Genomic DNA, 19,069 nt, shown 5'->3' with positions numbered 1-19,069 from the left:
TAAGAGCAGTTGGAGGCCACGGAAGGAGAGTTGTATGGTATTGAAGCTCGTCTGGAGGTTCGTTAACACAGTGTCCAAAGAAGGGCCAGAAGTATACAGAATGGTGTCGTCTGTGTAGAGGTGGATCAAAGAACCACCAGCAGCAAGAGCGACATCATTGATGTACACAGAGAAGAGAGTCAGCCCGAGAATTGAACCCTGTGGCACCCCCATAGAGACTGCCAGAGGTCCGGACAATCATAGTCCAAACACACTAAGACAGTCGTGAAGAGGGCACGACAACGCCTCTGCCCCCTTGGGAGACTGAAAAGATTTGGCATGGGTCCTCAGATCCTCAAAAAGTTCTACAGCTGCACCATCGATAGCATCCTGACTGGTTGCATCACTGCCTGGTATGGCAACTGCTCGGCCTCCGACCGCAAGGCACTACAGAGGGTAGTGCATACGGCCCAGTACATCACTGGGGCCAAGCTTCCTGCCATCCAGGACCTCTATACCAGGCGGTGTCAGAGGAAGGCCTTAAAAATTGCCAAGCACTCCAGCCACCCTAGTCATATAATGATCTCTTTGCTACCGCACGGCAAGCGGTACCGGAGCGCCAAGTCTAGGTCTAAAAGGCTTCTTAACAGCTTCTACCCCCAAGCCATAAGACTCTTGAACAGCTAATCAAATGGCTACCCGGACTATTTGCATTGTCCCCCCCACCCCCCATTTTTACGCTGTTGCTACTCTGTTTATTATCTATGCATAGTCACTTTACCTCTATCTACATGTACATATTACCTCAATTACCTCGACTAACTGGTGCCCCCGCACATTGACTCTGTACCAGAACCGATTGTATATAGCCTTGCTACTGTTATTTTATTGTTGCTCCTTAATTATTTGTTATATTTCTATATTTCTTTCTTAAAACTGCATTGTTGGTTAAGGGCTTGTAAGTAAGCATTTCACTGTAAGGTCTACACCTGTTGTATTCGGAGCATGTAACAAATACAATTTGATGTATCTAATGATGCTCTACTCAGTATGCTCTTTAAACTCAATTCCTCTACCCCCTTCTCCCTCATACTGGATCTCTAGTTCCCTCTCATACTGCCCACACTATCAGTGCATGCTCCACTATCTCTGTTTCCTGGCAGTAATCCCACCTTCCTGTGGTTGCTGACTAGATGGAGTTCAGCTCTGACCGGAAGTTACTTTTTTGTAGCATGTTAGCAGAGCATTTGAGCTAAACCTAACCCTTTTCCTAACCTTAATCTAAGTCTTCTAACTTGCCACGTTAATTATCCTAACCTGCTGCGTAAATTGTCCTAACCTGCTACGAAAAAGTCTGGTCTTAGCTGTACTACCTATAGTGAGAACCCCTTCCTGTTGGACGCTTTCCTATCACATTTAATGTCTTATTCAACCTGCAGTGTCCCACCCATAGCCTTGTAAAGATGTCCTTCTCTCTTCCTGCCGTCCTCCCCTCCGCAACTTTCCTCTGTACTTGGAAAAGATGCCTGCCATTAGTGTTGCTGTTCCACTGCTCCTGCCATCTCTGCACCACGACTGTCCTTATTACTCCCTTAAGCCTCTTCCTTGCTAATCGGCATCTCCACATCCACCTCCTCTCTCCTAAGGGCCTGTTTAGACAACACATCTACTTCCTCATTCCCTTCCACCACCACATGGGCTGGGACCAAATCGAAACCTATCTGGATACCCATCTGTCTCACCCGGGCATGAATTTGGAGTACCTCATATAACAGGTTGGAGGCTACTGCTAAGAAAACTTCACAGATAATCTGCATCTCCCGCCAAGAATGAACCACGGAGGTGTGGTTTTCTGATCACCTGACTGACCCATCAACATGATTGGTCATCGTCGAAACAGGTGTGTGCTTTGCAATTGGAGGATGTCATTTTGAGTTGAACCATGACGAGAGCCTCTGATATACAGCTAGGCCTGCATTTACACAGTGGTGAAATTCTGTGATGGAATACTGTGAGAATTACCCATTTAAAAAAAACTATTATTAGCTTGCACAATTCATATTCCCACCAGATTGGGATATTTTTTTTTTATGTTCCATATTTCAGGCAGAGCAAGCTGGGTTTCTTATATTTAAAATAAAATGTAAATGTGTATATGTATATGTAGGTATAAAAACAATATTTATTGATAACCAAATAATAGGCTGATCATTACATTTTAGAGATCATCGCTGAGGAGGTAGCATTCAACATAAAATACCAATAATACACACGTACATTATTGAAACTGTTAATAACGTTCCTTTTTTTGCCACTCATAGAATTAGACTAATTACGTAGTGGATGTAAATTAGATAGGTCTCCCACATTAGAATAGAAATACAGTTCATGTTTCAAGGGAATAATACACATTCATATTTTAATGGTATTAGCAATAACAGTAGCCTGTATATAAATACATATATATGTATATATATATATATCATAATTGATCAATTACTGCAATTACTGCTCACCAGGGGTGCAACTTTGGTTTTAGAGGTGGGGGGACATAATATATATATTTTTATTTTATTTTTCCTACCCAACCACTCCGAGGCGTCCGCATGGTCCTAAAGTACACCGTTGCCTCGTTTTGTATCACATCCCAATTATAAAACTGGGGACATGTCCCCCCCATCCCCAGTAAAAGTTGCGCCTCTGCTGCTTACACAGAAAGATCAGTGAATTTTTCTTTGTGAAACACATATGCTAGTTAACCTAGGCCTACTAATCTTCCTATTTTGGTGTTTTCATTATCAATACCGAGGCACACAAAAGCAGAAGTCTTTGTAGCAACAGGAATACATTATAATTGAGATCATAATGTGATGATACATCCAAGGGTGTGACGTTATATTCTAGTGGGGCCATGGACCATATTTAGGTTGTTGGCTGCACTCTGAGTACCCTGCAGTGCCTTCTCTGAGGAGAGCGCTGTCTGGGGCTGTCCTTTATTGCTCTGCCCTGGATTGACCACACTGTTTGTTCCTTTTGTACTGTAGGCTTTAGGTTTGGGGATCCTGGTTGGGCCTGGGCGTCGGAATGCTTCCAAGGGGATCTGAGAATAGATGGAGAGAAAAAAGGGATCAGTATCCTTACGATATATAACTGTAGGTTGTTTATCAAACTGACCACAAGATGGTGCCAAATCATGTTTTTTGGCATACAGTAGCAAATACCTAGCAATTTTTGAGAAACCACATCACAAAATAATTCATTACATGCTTATTAAGACATGTACAGGCTCATGTATGCGTGCAGTATAACAAGTAGACTAATAAAACATTACTCTTTAAGTAAAGCTTTGACCATTTTTTCAACACATCCGACCGCTGTAAAGAATGGAACTAAAGAAATCCACGATTCCCTTTCTGAAACTGTCTTTGGAGTTTATAGAGCTATTCACACACAAGTAATTGTTTTGCTCCCAAATAAGGCTTATAAGAGAGAGTGGGAAGGGAAAATGTTTGGAGACAGGTATTGGATCATGTTTTAGCACCAACTGCCAAAACAGTCACAGGAAATGTCTCCCATGGGGTTTGCATCACTGCATTGTTTACTGCACAATCAGCTTAAACTGTCATCTAATGCTCCTAGCGCTCCGTCTCAGCTCTGCCAGAAGTTGATGTCACCGTAGGAGCTCTTCATGTTTGTCATCGCTCTGTGTTTAGTTTAAACCCCCCTCTGCTCTCTGCTCAGCCTAAACCCCTCTCTGCTCAGTCTAAACCCCCCCTCTCTATCTTTGCTCAGTTTAAACCCCAGTTATTGCCCAGTTTAAACTCCTCTCTCTCTCTGCGCATTTTAACCCCCGCTCTCTCTCTCTCTGCTCAGTTTAAACCCCTCTCTCTCTCTGCTCAGTTTAAACCTCTCTCTCTCTCTGCTCAGTTTATACCTCTCTCTGCTCAATTTAAACCCCACTCTCTCTCTGCTCAGTTTAAATACCACTCTCTCGGCTCAGTTTAAGCCCTACTCTCTCTTTCTACTCAGTTTAAATCCCTCTCTACCTCTCTCTCTCTCTGCTCAGTTTAAACCTCTCTCTCTCTCTGCTCAGTTTAAACCCCACTCTCTCTCTCTACTTAGTTTAAATCCCTCTCTACCTCTCTCTCGTTCTCTTTCTCTCTGCTCAGTTTAAACCCTCCTCTCTCTCTGCTCAGTTTAAACCTCTCTCTCTCTGCTCAGTTTAAACCTCTCTCTCTCTTTCTCCTCTGGCTTTAATGTAACTGCATGTGAGACTAGAGAGATGATGATGAGAGCGCTTAGAGCAAAGAAAGACAAGAAGGGGAATAGATGATGATGAATGCGGCCCAAATGGCACCCTATTCCTATGGGCCCTGGTCAAAAGTATTGTGCTATATAGGGAATAGGGTGTCATTGGGGAGGTGGTTCATCATGCACATTAAGGCATTCTCCCAGACCTGTTGCGCAATATAGGTTATTATACTGTAGGTTTAAACGTTGCAGCTTATTTCATCACTCTTTCTTTCTCTGAGAGAGAGCTCTTGTGAGACACTCCAGTTTCATGCCGAAAGCTATTGAGTGAATCTATCCAGTCCAAGGAGTGAGTGGTTAAATGCTGTTAAAGACCAACTGTAAGTGAGTGTGTATAAGGGTTTTATGGTTTAGAAAATTAATTCTGAAACGTGCAATGAACCATGTCCTTAAATCCATGCAGGACATAAATTTGAAATGTGTTTTGAAAATGAGGTTAATGGACCAGCAAATCTGTGTGGGTCATGTCAGGGGGGCATGTTGATTTTACACAGAATGACCTTTAATTATAAGCCTCCTCCCTTTGGAGGCATGCAACAGGAGTACTAGAGTAAGCACTTCCTCTGCCACGGACAGACCAGCCTGCAGTTCACTAGGCCGGCCTGCGTTCTGCAATTCTGGCAAAGATGCACGGTTGTCTCCATGGCAACAAAACACAGGATTTGTTTGGTGCTTGGATTGTGGTGCGAGACACTATTTCACAGCACACTGCTGGGTCTCAGGATGCTCTTTCATTCACAATATGAGGCCTTTGTTTGAAATGGGCCCTGCCCTGTCCGTTTATTTGCCTCTCCTTGTTCATTGGGCCTATCGGTCAAGGTGTTAGGATACCATTGTGATGATGACCGTTATTGTAAACTACACGTGAATCCCATCAACTCCTAAACTAGCCTGGGATTAGCCTATGCAGGGTCGCCAGAAACCACTTACATCCGGTTTTCAGGGATACAATATTTTCAACCTAACTTATGTTTCCCCTGAATAACGGATGTGGGAACTCCGCTCAGGCGTCTTTTTACGCCTGCTGCATTAGGTTAGCCTGTGATGTACACTGGGGATTAGTCTCGCCTCTGATTGGCTACTGTACTTTCTGCTTTGAAAAACAGCACAGTGGATGATGGTGCTGTGTGATTGTATAGCTTACATAGACCTTAGATTTAGCTGACATGCCAAAGGTCATGCGTCAAGTGAGATATAAAAAAGGAAAGGGTGTGTCAGACTATGAAGCCATCATCCACACTACTTGCACTTTGCTCTCATTCGATATGGACTGTGATGTTATTTTTACATCAGAACATATGATCTGCCTGGCTCAAACAATGACCTCACTAGATGTGAATAAATACGATCAGATAGATAATGACATGGAGGATATTTAAGGACACAGCTGCTCTGATCCCTTGAATGAATAGCATCTTGTTTAGCCTGCAAATTATTCTTGGGCATTGAGAGATTGGGATCCTGTTTCCAAACGTCAATGCTCCCAGCCTGAATCGATTTAAAGCTTGATATAGACACCTCTTTATAGTGATACTGACTCAGAGGGTATTTGGATTGGGTGTGCATTTTCACATGCGTGAATGGATCTGACACATTTATGCTTCATTCAGGTGAGCTTTATATTACCAATGTCACTCAGAAGTCTCTTCATGATAAGCCAGTGCTTTGAGTGATGAGTGTGGTTTTTCTTCATTCCTATACTGCAATCTATTTGCATTGTTGTGTAGGTTGCATGATCATTTGCCTTTAAAACAACTGTATGTATTTGCAAAAGAATCATACAACACTATGATGAACGTAAAGAATATTGATTCAAATTGATGCAGAGAGTTGCAGCAAAGGAACATCCCCTTGGAGAAGACCCTCAATAGTTAAAGCATCTCTTGTTCGTCCAAGCTGACTCACATGTACTTTCCATGGTATCATTAAAGAGGAACTTCAAATTCACTCATGCTAGTCTTTGCTCTTGGTAACTGGGTTTTTGTGTTTGGGATAGAAGGAGAAACTATGACATCACCAGCCTATGAATTTAACTCAGCCAAGAAAACACATGTCAGAATTCCCTGGCCTTTTTTTCCGTTTTCTAATAAATTCTGGATGTTCACACAAGAGTTCTTCTGAGAGTCCTGCTAGTAAAAAACATCAATTAAGTGGCTCTAAAATGTCCTATTCATTGTATGTGTGTGTCTTGATGGTTGAAGGACAATGGACTTCTATCAGAGGTTGTATTGATTGAATACTATTTCAAATGGTTAAGGTAGCACTTGAGCAGTGAAAATTAGATCACAATGAACAAATACAATATAAAAACTAGAAGCTAGAAAACATGCATAAATAAAAAACATTTAAATATATATTTTAACCTTGAAATATATTCCTCATTTTCATCATTCCGCATGCAGTGTTTACCACTTCTGAATGAGTAAATGAAATATGCAAGCATGGATGACAAACTAAAACATAACTTTGCACACTTTAATATTTAGAAAATAAATCAGCTTAAACAAAATGCAAGTTGTGTAATATGAAGTTTAAACACAATTGAAACGGTCCATCAGTGAATAGTCTTAGTACATGGTATATTTACCAAATAGCATATACAGTAAAGTTACCCCGGTGCTCAGTACAAGTTTCTTACTACAAGTGCCTTCAAAGGGTTATTGTTTTGTTTTGTATTTGAAGGACAATTCATGCATGCAAACATCTTTCCAAACAGAACCAAACAAACAAACCCCAAACACAAACAGAGAAGTAGTTAGGTCGGCCTCTCTTCATACAGAAAAATGGAGGTGGATGGATCAAGATCGGATGACTAGGGATTGAGGAGGTTGGGTTGGGATAGGTGGTGGTAATGGGTGGTGGACAAACTAGGGTTTACTAATGGGGTGAGGTCTCTTGGGATGGGGAATCAGTCAATCATAGGCATTACTTACTGTAATTTGTGAAGGCCTTTTGTTTGGGGTGGATGTTGGCTTTATAGTGATGCTACTTGTGATTTTGCTGTTGCCTTTGACAGGGGTACCATTGGATAACACAGGAGTTCTCTGCTCCTGCCCAGGTGAGTAGCATGGGCTCACAGGCTGGGGTGTAGTGTTTAAGCTCTGAATAAAGGGGCTCCCTAAGTGAATGTGGATTTTGTTGTCCTCTGTGGTGATGACGTTGGGGCCGGAGCTGTTGGACCTCTGAACCTGCCATCTGCTCTGCCTCTCTGGTGTCACCCTGAAGACTGCATGACCTCCCATGACCTCTACTGGCTCCGTGGACAGGGACCGGTCAGGAGTGCCTGTTGTGACCGACACGATCTGGATGGGTGACATAGCCCTGTCTGGAGTGACCGACCCAGAGGAGTCTGGGGTCATCGCTCTAGAGTAGGTGGCCATGGTGAAGGGAGATATGGCTCGATCAGGAGTGCAGGGGGAACCATCTGACGAGGGGGACCTTTGACCTTTGTTTCTGGTAGTCGGGGAGATGGATGCGTTCTGAATTATGGTGATTCTTTGTTTGGGTGGACCTCCGCTTGTGGGGATGACTGCAGTGCTTGTGTATGACTGGGTGTTTTCTGCGGTGGGGCTGGTGATTTCTAGCATGGCCATGTTATGCCCGTGGTCTGGGGTTACCTTGATGTGCAGTGGTTGCCCGGGGCTGTGTGTCAGAAACACGTCTCCTTGCTGCACATGGTTGCCATTCTGTCTGGGAACCTGCACTTTCCCATTGACTGGGTTGTGGCTTTCTTTGGTTTTGAGAAAGGGGACTCTCCTGATGTTGTTGTTGAGGTTGTTGACATTGTTGAAGAGGGAGGGGTTACATTGGGCGAGGGGCAGCTCATTGTTGTAGTTTGGATCGTCCTCAGAGTCACTCTCTTCGTACAGTTTTCCGTTCACCACGGCCCGCTCCAGTGGGGCGATGCTCTTGTAGTTGGGTCGAAGGTGGTCTGCTGGATCTGTCTGTACCTCCTTGGTGCACACCTGTAAGTCTGAGAAACGTCTGCCGTTCATGCCTGGGCGGAGACTTTTGCTGAAGCGACGGTATCGCTCCAGCTCCCGATTGAGGGTCTCCATCTCTCTGGCCAGTTCTTTATTTTTCACCTCTTGCAGAGTCAGTTTTCTTTGCAAGGTGGAGTGGTCGTTTTTCATGCGACAGATGTTTTCCTCTGTGCCCATATATTCATGGATCTTCTCTTTTAGGGCTGCCACCTCTCGGGTCAGATGACTGGACTTGGCCTCTTCCTCTTTCAGACGCTTGTAGAGGATGTGCTCCTGGTTGGACTCTTGCTTCTCTGCCAGTTGGTACTTTAAGAGCTCGTTCCTGGATATTTCCAACTCCTCCATCAAGGCCGTTGCTCGCTCTTGTTCCCTGGAGTATCTCTTCTCCATTGACTCAAACTCATCCTCAGTCTTCAACAAGTCGTCTTCGACAACCTTCATATCTTTAAGTTTTCGCCTCAGGCGCTCAACTTCCTGTGTAAGGTCTTTGACTTTGTAGTCCTCTTGTTGGGAGCGGTTGGCGATGGGCGCCTTGATGTTTTCCTCTTTGGCTTTGTTCCTCAGGAATTCCCTCTCTGCAGCTTCCAGTGACTGCAACCTCTTCTTCATCATGGTAACTTTGGACTGCAGGTCATTGCTCTTTTCCTCCTCGGCTTGGAGCTTGGCCTTGAGTTCATCCCTGTCCTTGGTGGCGCCACACATTTTCTCCTCAAGCTTAGCATTCGACCTTAGGGCTTTCTTGCTCTCCTCAATAAGCTTCTCTGTTACTGTTGTGACTTTGTCCTGCTCAGCTTGCAGTTTGCCAGTGCTGTTATGGACCTTGTCCTCCATCGCTTTCAGTTTCTCAGCCATGGTCTTCCTTTCATCCACCAGCATGACCGTCAGCGTCTTCAGCTTGGTGAGGTCTTCCTTTAGTGTAAGCTCTGTCTTCTCCAGCTGACCCTCCACAACCTCCAGTTCTTTGACCCTCGCTTTCAGGATGTCCATCTCTCTGGACAGAACCTTTGACACTGTCCTCTCTTTGTCCAGATTGCACTTTAGCGCGTTGCACTCCTGTTTGCTCTTGCCGAACGCATCCTCTAGTTTCTCCAGCTCCATGATCCTGTGGTTCAGCTTGTCCACATCAGCCTTCAGGCTACGGCTTTGGCTGGCTTCCTTCTCCAGCTTCTTGTTGAGGTCCCTGCACTGGTCCTCCATTCGGACCAACTCCTCGTCCTTCCCCTCCATCTCCAGAACCCTTTTCCGTAACTCCTCCACCTCATCCATGAGGCTGGAGTTGCCACATTCCCCGCGGCTGATCTTGTCCCTCAGCTCCTGGAGCTCGTCCTCGGCCCTCCGGAGGGTCTTGTTGGTCTCCTCCAGTTCATCCAGCTGCCGGCTGAGTGTGGATAGTTTCTGCTTGAGCTGTCGGTTCTGGGCATCCTCGCTGGTCAGTTTGGCTGTCATGGTCTCCTGTTCCTGGTGAAAGCGACTGGCTTGGTCGCCTAGCTCTGTCTCCAAGCGAAAAACTTTCTCCTCCCCCTCTTGCACCTTTGCACTAGCAGAGCTCAGCTCTTCCTGGGTGTGGGAGGCGCTCGCGGTCAGTTCTTGGACCTTAGCAGTCTGTTGGGTCAATTGCTCTGTGAGGCGCTGCTGCTCGTCCACGACCATCAACGCAAACGACTTCAGCTTGGTCAGCTCTTCCTTTAGGCTGGTGACCTTCTTGTTGTTCTCCTCCTCTTTCCTTTCCTGATAGGCCTTTTCCTGGTCAATGAGCAACTTCAGTCTGAAAGGAAAACACAAGAAGAAGAGAAAAAAAGTTTGAATAAAAAAGAATGTTGAACTTTTCACTGATACACACATTGGACAACTGACACATGGGTGGAGAATGTGATGGATGACACAGGGAGCAACATAACACAACATCAATAATATAACATAAACAATATACAGTATATCAGCTTGGTAGAAAATTGTCATTCGTTGTTTGCTTCTGAAGTGGTAAATGTGTCTAATTCTTATTCCCAAAGTGCCATCGGGCCTATTATTAGTAGGAATGCAGACCCACCATAAACACTCATGGGTGTCACATTTGTCTGACCATACTGAATGGATTTCTGAAGGGGTTTGACATTTTATGTCATGGAAACTTTAACAGATCATAAATATAACTGTGCTAACTTTCCCAAGTCGGTAGCCTGACATACACTTGCAGTGTTTTCCTTTTAAGGTCCCCCGATAGCAGTTAACTCTCATATGGGTTGGAAACTCTACACGCCGTAGTAAAAGTCCACAATAGTACTTCTTATAGTCATTCCTATACAAATTGACTATCTAGATTACCCTTATTAGGATTTGCATTACTGATTACTGATGTCCTGTATTGCTTATCTACTGTTACTTGAAAGAAGAAAAATAATAGAGAATGGACTAAATGCAGTGTTTGTACTGTGTGAGGATGTTCCGTCCAAATGCACTCTGATCTTTGGCTGTGGTGGCTAGACTTTTCTAGAATGCTGAATGTTTACCCTGACCCCTATCTGACAAGAATACTCCCATCAGTCCCGATCAAACTGTAGACTAAACCTGTATTCACCCACACTGCTGTTTTTGAAATGTCCCAGTGAATACAGTCCTCTTTCATACCTGTTAGAAGCACCTACCCTGCTTAAAGAAACAACTAAGCTTACATTGCAGTTATTTTAACGTCTAGAGTGATATTGAATTCATAGTGTGTACTTGTGAGTATGTGTGTAGGTGTATGCCCAGTGTAAATGTACAGTCTACTGTATATACAACATATGTAACAGAATCACGGGGGAAGCTGGGGTCACAGTAGCTGGCAGGGCATGCATCGCACCGGGCCAGTGTGCCTCCGCCCCAGGCAGCGTTGGAGGGGATGTTATGACTGCTGAATGTGCAGCTGCCAGCGTGCTAGCACAGATGTCGCATTGGCATGGAACAATCCCCTAATTAAGGGGTTCCTCTACTACCCCCTGCCTTCCTCTCTCTCTGGTTATATATTTAAAGGAATCCCCCCCGCTTCCAGAGGCAATTACAGCCTGGCTGGATAAACAGAGAGCCTCTCTCAGGGATCACTAATTACACCTAGTCTCCTGTAGAGGAACATGATGTCAGCATGGTAGCTGGTAGAACTGGGGCTAAGGCAGGTCCATGGTAGAACTGGGGCTAAGGCAGGTCCATGGTAGAACTGGGGCTAAGGCAGGTCCATGGTAGAACTGGGGCTAAGGCAGGTCCATGGTAGAACTGGGGCTAAGGCAGGTCGATGGTAGGCCTGGGGCTAAGGCAGGCCGATGGTAGGGCTGGGGCTAAGGCAGGTCGATGGTAGGGCTGGGGCTAAGGCAGGTCGATGGTAGGGCTGGGGCTAAGGCAGGTCCATGGTAGGTCTGTGGCTAAGGCAGGTCCATGGTAGAACTGGAGATAAGGCAGGTCCATGGTAGGGCTGGGGCTAAGGCAGGTCCATGGTAGGGCTGGGGCTAAGGCAGGTCCATGGTAGGGCTGGGGCTAAGGCAGGTCCATGGTAGGGCTGGGGCTAAGGCAGGTCCATGGTAGGGCTGGGGCTAAGGCAGGTCCATGGTAGGGCTGGGGCTAAGACAGGTGCATGGTAGGGCTGGGGCTAAGGCAGGTCCATGGTATTGCTGGGGCTAAGGCAGGTCCATGGTAGGGCTGGGGCTGTCCTATGTCCTATGATGTTAATCCCACGATGTTCCACATGTTCCACTGTGCCAGAGATCTGATGATCAAAGCTGATCAGCTTGAAGTTGATGTACATTAGGATAGCATCAGATGTGGAGGAGTTTGTAAAGGCCTCTAGTGTCCCACTGAGAAAGTTCACAATGGGAATGTGTGGTATAGTCAGTTCTACAATATCTGAAGACATGTCTTTCTGGCAGAAACAATCATTTTGAAAAATCATCTAAATCATGATATTCTATTAACATTGCTGAGACGTCAGGGCAGAGCAGAGGAGTGGCAGCCATATAAAGGCCTGCAAATGTAGCTAGAATATAGCTAGAGCTAGACTGCTTTATTTGTATCTTTGTTTACTCTAGCAGTTATCTCCGCTACCCAGTTATGCTCCGTTTTCCCAGTGATGTAATCAAACCAGAATAGAATGTGAGCCGCGGTCCTGGACTTTAGACTCTGCTAGTTAGTACAAGTCATCCTGGTTTCCCCATTTTTAAACACTGAGGGTTACATTGTGAAGATACATTATGGAAACAGAAGATACATTCAGGGAAACTTCCATGTATTATTAATCAGGTGCTTGAGATCAGCCAAGACGTTGTAGGCTGTATGATGTCTCTGGAGAGGAATTACATGTATTCCCTAGGATCCTAGTCGCTTGACATGAGAATACTGTGTCCCTCCTAAGGGACAATCATCTGTTTCCCATGGACTCCGAATTCTGCTGGACTAGTGGGACTTGACAATCGAATAACACAACTTGGGAGAGCAGAAGTTGAACTGCCAGTGTGTCAACTGTGACTATATGGTTGAAAGGGGAATACGAGGGGCATGAAGGTTACCACTTGAAATTCTCAACGGTTGCCAATGAATGATGTACTAGTTTTCCCAGTTCATCCTTATACGGCTTTGCCATCAAACTTGGTTATACAAGATGTCAGCTGCAGAGAACAGCGACTTTGTTTATCAATCATTGAAAAACAACCAAATCCCATTCTAGATTAATTAATTCTATTGCGCGACTAACTTTGGGATTTTACCGGAATGTTGATTACAAGGTACGGTAAAGGCCACACTTGATTGAACAATTTATTTTATCACTGCCAATTTTCCAAATCGAGTCAGTCTGTCTAAAACGGTACATTCCCATAAGGAGTTTCTATGTCATGGAAAATAGAGTGGTGCCTTCTGCATGGTAAGCAGTTAAGAAATGGGTGTGGGTGCAGATGGCTATTAACCCAAAACCAACCATTCACCTACTGACCTCTTCTGAGCAACATCAGCATGCAGAGGGGAAAACACACACACACAGCCGGATGTCACCATGCCCACCATTATGGCGAAGGCCACAGAGGGCTTTTCCTCACATTTAAATAAGCAGCTGTTGCCAGTGGCCTCAGAGCTGGAAACTATGGCTCAGACTCTGTAAACAGTGCTGCTGTTGAGATGATACAGGACATGCCAGTATTCTGTGTGTATGTTTTAGAAGTCAATGTCCAAGACAATGCCCTTGTTACAGGTCAATTTCCTGCCCTTTCCCTTAAAACACCAGATTTGATTTGACATTGATATTAACAGGGAGTCTCATTGAGATGATGGTTCTAGGCCTCTTTCACACGGGAGTATACACATAATTTACAAAAGACATGATAAAACAATGATCTGTTCATGTTTGATCCTGAACCCTGTTTTTAGTGTAAATAGACAGAAGCAGTCAGTTTGTTAGGATTATTCCCGGAGTGCTTTATGAAAGAGGCATAGCAAGCTGGCCAGCATATGTCCAGCAGAGGGCAATCAGTAAGCAGTATGGGCTCATAAAATTATAGGCAATATTTGTATGCCTTCAGTTGAATGACTGTGCTAGTTAAATATTTTATTTTTAATAGTTACATTTTAGGGGTTTAGATGGCTATGCTGTATGTTAGACAATCAATAGCTCGTCAAAAAATATATTTTTCAGGTTGTTGAATTCATTGTAATATCTGAGTTTATATTCAAACTTAACTTGTTGGTTCATAAATGTATCACTCAGAAGTGATTCATTTTTCACAGGAGAGCAGGTTCAAATAACAATGACCATCTTTTTTATTTCACCATGCACATTTCCCCCGGATTCTCACAGACATTAGAGTGTGGTGTGAGTGTTGAGTGGCCCGTTCAACTACACGTAGGAAGTGAACCACTGAATCACCCATAGCTTTAACTCACACACAGAATCAGCTTCTATCAATGTCCTCCCTCAATGGTACTTTTGAAAATCACAATTAGGGAATTGACATTGTGCACAAATTGTTACAATATTTAGTTACTATACTCTGCATCCGTTTAATTGTAATCACAGTTTCCAAAATATCCGACTGAAATTTGTCAAAATTGTTTCAGCATTTTTTCATGAACGTGTTGAATGAAACATTTATTTCTAATAGATTGCCTATAATTATATCCCAAAAGACACAACTTTCCCAGAGTCAGAAATCAATTTTTTACACTAACCCAACTGAATGTCAACATCAAAGCTGTACTTATCCCCCTTGCACTCAGTCACAGTGCTCCATAACGAACCAACAGAGCAGCTAAGTTGAGTTAAAGTTGCCTTGCCTCCTACCTGTTCCATAGGTCTGTCCGGTGGCAGCCTCAGTGATTGAAGCGCATTATGTTGCCGTACTCTCTCTGTCTCTCAGCTCTCACACAGCGGTCTGTGATGTGGACATTCCAGTAGGGAGACCAAACAATAAGATATGTCTCACTGCATGCTCCCTGCCTATGGAGCATTACATCATCAACATGCCCTTATATGGAACTTTGTGTTGTACAGCCTCCCTGACTCTCAAAGGGGTGTGTACTCCAGTGTGTGTGTGTGTGTGTGTGTGTGTGTGTGTGTGTGTGTGTGTGTGTGTGTGTGTGTGTGTGTGTGTGTGTGTGTGTGTGTGTGTGTGTATGTGTGTGTGTGTGTGTGTGTGTTGTACAGCCTCCATGTCAAAGCGGTGAGTGTGTGTGTGAGAGAGAGAGATTCTTTGCATGTGGGCTTAAGCGTATGTGTGTGTGTGTGTTTGTCCACCTAGGTGTGGTGTGGGCCTTAAAACAAGAACAGAGAGGAAAAGTGTTGAGTGACGTCTGTAACGTGTGAAATATCTGCTCTCTCTGGTCTGTCTATACTCCAGAGACAGAGGGTGAGGAGAGACAAGCGATTTAGGTTACAACATTTCCTTCTGGCTTTCCTCAGTAAGAGTCATTGATTCAACTGAAGAAAAAAAGACAAAATTAACTTGACCGACAACCGTGTTAAGTAAGGAAATCTGTGTGTGTTTGGAATGTATTCTTGTAATACACTATTAGAGCCGAACCGAATTAGAAACACGCCAAACATTTACATGCAACACTTCACACAATCAACAACACAAACATACCACAACAGTATATGACACTACCAATCCATGATGTTGGATTGTCTGTAAGACTGTTATTAGGGACTGCTAATCGAGTGCTGTCTGGACTTTTATTGCCGGGATTTCAACATGACCGTTCATCTAGAAACGATCCTCACATTTACAGTACATCTCACAATTCACATTTACAGCCCTCTGTATTATCACAGACGGCTCATTGCTCAGTCTATTCTACAGTGTGCCTATCTTTCCCTTGATACCAAGACTTCTCTCTCCACACACAAGCAAAATTATAGATTCACGCTAAATAGCTGGCAGCGAACTACACTCAAACTAAGCTAGTACCCAACTGCATTAAGTTCAGCGGGCCAAAATACTGGATATAGCCTGCTAATAGAGATCATTGAGTAAATTGTCCTCCCGTATCGGTTCAATGTCTCTATTGTCGTCGGACAGAACATCAGCTGTTCGCTGAAACAATGGAGTTCACAGCATCAGCACGGACGTAACATGACATCAATCATCCTCGTTAGGAGGAATCAAGGAAATACTGGGACATTTCCTGTCCCAAAATCCTCTAAATCAGATGTCACAGCTTCACAATGGCGGCCAAAGTTTGGTTGCCAAGCTGTAGAAAATGAGGAAATACTGCCAAGACAATGTAGAATAGAGATGTCCATGGAAGGCCAGAGAGCAAGGAGTCAAACAACCCCCTCCCTCCTTGTTAGTGGTTTGAAAATGGCAGCACCCACAATGAAACAAATACGTCATTTGACACGGTGCAATCAAGTTTCTTGAGAACATTTTGTGGTGATAACCGATTATACAACGGACCGAAGAACCAAATACTGATTACATTTGACTCTGTCATGATCTTTCTAGAATTTTTGTAACAATTTGTTTGTTCTTGACGTAAACACATTCCTTCATTTAGAAAGCCCAATTAGGGTTTGTCTATTTCTGAATCTGTACATTTCCAACACATCCTAGACAGAGTGCTCCCGATCCCAGATGTTCTTCATTCAACATGAAAGTTGGCCACACAAACATGTTCTCTATGTGAAGCATCTGCCAAATTATAAATAGTGGAAAAACGAATCCCTGTTTTATGTAATGTCTTGGTACATGAGTCTTCCTCTGATACTCCGAAATGGAATGTAGAGTATTATGAATCAGCTAGATTGAGTGAAAATGTGTGGTTTCAGAGAACATTTCCCATGAACACACAATCTTAGAGCTACATGTGTATCCACGGCTCCCAAAGTGTGTTGTGCTGAATAACGCTTATCTCTATGACATTTTCCTATATACATGATTTGTAAAGCATTTATGTAGGCCTTTTAAGGGTCTTGCGTCTTTATCAGGCCGCTGTAAGACATGATTGGTTCAAGGACTTTCTCTTGAGACTTGCCAAGTGAATAAAACCAATGTTTCAAGCCACAAGTTCTATACCATATAGGAAGAACCACCATGACCCACCATTTGGGAATTAAACCGTGCCCCGAGATGACAAATGGACTCTCTCCCTCCTGTGAGTGCTGTGGGAGTATGCAGACTGTTAGTGCTGTAGGAGTATAAAGACTGTTAGTGCTGTGGGAGTATGCAGACTGTTAGTGCTGTGGGAGTATGCAGACTGTTAGTGCTGTGGGAGTATGCAGACTGTTAGTGCTGTGGGAGTATGCAGACTGTTAGTGCTGTAGGAGTATAAAGACTGTTAGTGCTGTGGGAGTATGCAGACTGTTAGTGCTGTGGGAGTATGCAGACTGTTAGTGCTGTGGGAGTATGCAGACTGTTAGTGCTGTGGGAGTATGCAGACTGTTAGTGCTGTGGGAGTATGCAAACTGTTAGTGCTGTGGGAGTATGCAGACTGTTAGTGCTGTGGGAGTATGCAGACTGTTAGTGCTGTGGGAGTATGCAGACTGTTAGTGCTGTGGGAGTATGCAGACTGTTAGTCCTGTGGGAGTATGCAGACTGTTAGTGCTGTGGGAGTATGCAGACTGTTAGTGCTGTGGGAGTATGCAGACTGTTAGGGCTGTGGGAGTATGCAGACTATTAGTGCTGTGGGAGTATGCAGACTGTTAGTGCTGTGGGAGTATGCAGACTGTTAGTGCTGTGGGAGTATGCAGACTGTTAGTGCTGTGGGAGTATGCAGACTTAGTGCTGTGGGAGTATGCAGAATGTTAGTGCTGTGGGAGTATGCAGACTGTTAGTGCTGTGGGAGTATGCAGACTGTTAGTGCTGTGGGAGTATGCAGACTGTTAGTGCTGTGGGAGTATGCAGACTGTTAGTGCTGTGGGAGTATGCAGACTTAGTGCTGTGGGAGTATGCAGACTATTAGTGCTGTGGGAGTATGCAGACTGTTAGACCTGTGGGAGTATGCAGACTGTTAGTCCTGTGGGAGAATGCAGACTGTTAGTCCTGTGGGAGTATGCAGACTGTTAGTGCTGTGGGAGTATGCAGACTGTTAGTGCTGTGGGAGTATGCAGACTGTTAGTGCTGTGGGAGTATGCAGACTGTTAGTGCTGTGGGAGTATGCAGACTGTTAGTGCTGTGGGAGTATGCAGACTGTTAGTGCTGTGGGAGTATAAAGACTGTTAGTGCTGTGGGAGTATGCAGACTGTTAGTGCTGTGGGAGTATGCAGACTGTTAGTGCTGTGGGAGTATGCAGACTGTTAGTGCTGTGGGAGTATGCAGACTGTTAGTCCTGTGGGAGTATGCAGACTGTTAGTGCTGTGGGAGTATGCAGACTGTTAGTGCTGTGGGAGTATGCAGACTGTTAGTGCTGTGGGAGTATGCAGACTGTTAGTGCTGTGGGAGTATGCAGACTTAGTGCTGTGGGAGTATGCAGACTGTTAGTGCTGTGGGAGTATGCAGACTGTTAGTGCTGTGGGAGTATGCAGACTGTTAGTGCTGTGGGAGTATGCAGACTGTTAGTGCTGTGGGAGTATGCAGACTGTTAGTGCTGTGGGAGTATGCAGACTGTTAGTGCTGTGGGAGTATGCAGCCTGTTAGTGCTGTGGGAGTATGCAGACTGTTAGACCTGTGGGAGTATGCAGACTGTTAGTCCTGTGGGAGAATGCAGACTGTTAGTCCTGTGGGAGTATGCAGACTGTTAGTGCTGTGGGAGTATGCAGACTGTTAGTGCTGTGGGAGTATGCAGACTGTTAGTGCTGTGGGAGTATGCAGACTGTTAGTGCTGTGGGAGTATGCAGACTGTTAGTGCTGTGGGAGTATGCAGACTGTTAGTGCTGTGGGAGTATAAAGACTGTTAGTGCTGTGGGAGTATGCAGACTGTTAGTGCTGTGGGAGTATGCAGACTGTTAGTGCTGTGGGAGTATGCAGACTGTTAGTGCTGTGGGAGTATGCAGACTGTTAGTCCTGTGGGAGTATGCAGACTGTTAGTGCTGTGGGAGTATGCAGACTGTTAGTGCTGTGGGAGTATGCAGACTGTTAGTGCTGTGGGAGTATGCAGACTGTTAGTGCTGTGGGAGTATGCAGACTTAGTGCTGTGGGAGTATGCAGACTGTTAGTGCTGTGGGAGTATGCAGACTGTTAGTGCTGTGGGAGTATGCAGACTGTTAGTGCTGTGGGAGTATGCAGACTGTTAGTGCTGTGGGAGTATGCAGACTGTTAGTGCTGTGGGAGTATGCAGACTGTTAGTGCTGTGGGAGTATGCAGACTGAGACACATGTTTGCATAATACTCAATCCGTGCCTGGGGCCT

At 44.7% G+C, this 19,069-nt stretch overlaps 1 protein-coding gene across 1 annotated transcript in view; it reads right to left on the bottom strand.

The window, feature by feature from the left end:
- Positions 1–2,137: 2,137 nt before the first annotated feature.
- Positions 2,138–19,069, bottom strand: part of LOC129847449 (filamin A-interacting protein 1-like) — a gene marked incomplete at its 5' end in the record, with an annotated part of 37,008 nt that continues 20,076 nt past the window's right edge. The window contains 2 exon segments of the mRNA XM_055915242.1: positions 2,138–3,079; positions 7,224–10,038. Of these exon segments, the coding sequence (XP_055771217.1) occupies positions 2,873–3,079; positions 7,224–10,038 (3,022 nt within the window). The 3' untranslated portion in view covers positions 2,138–2,872.

The sequence above is a fragment of the Salvelinus fontinalis genome, unplaced genomic scaffold, assembly GCF_029448725.1.
Source record: "Salvelinus fontinalis isolate EN_2023a unplaced genomic scaffold, ASM2944872v1 scaffold_0847, whole genome shotgun sequence".
Taxonomy (NCBI): Eukaryota; Metazoa; Chordata; class Actinopteri; order Salmoniformes; family Salmonidae; genus Salvelinus; species Salvelinus fontinalis.
Note: the sequence above shows the minus strand (reverse complement) of the source record. Positions and strands in the feature narration are given on the sequence as shown.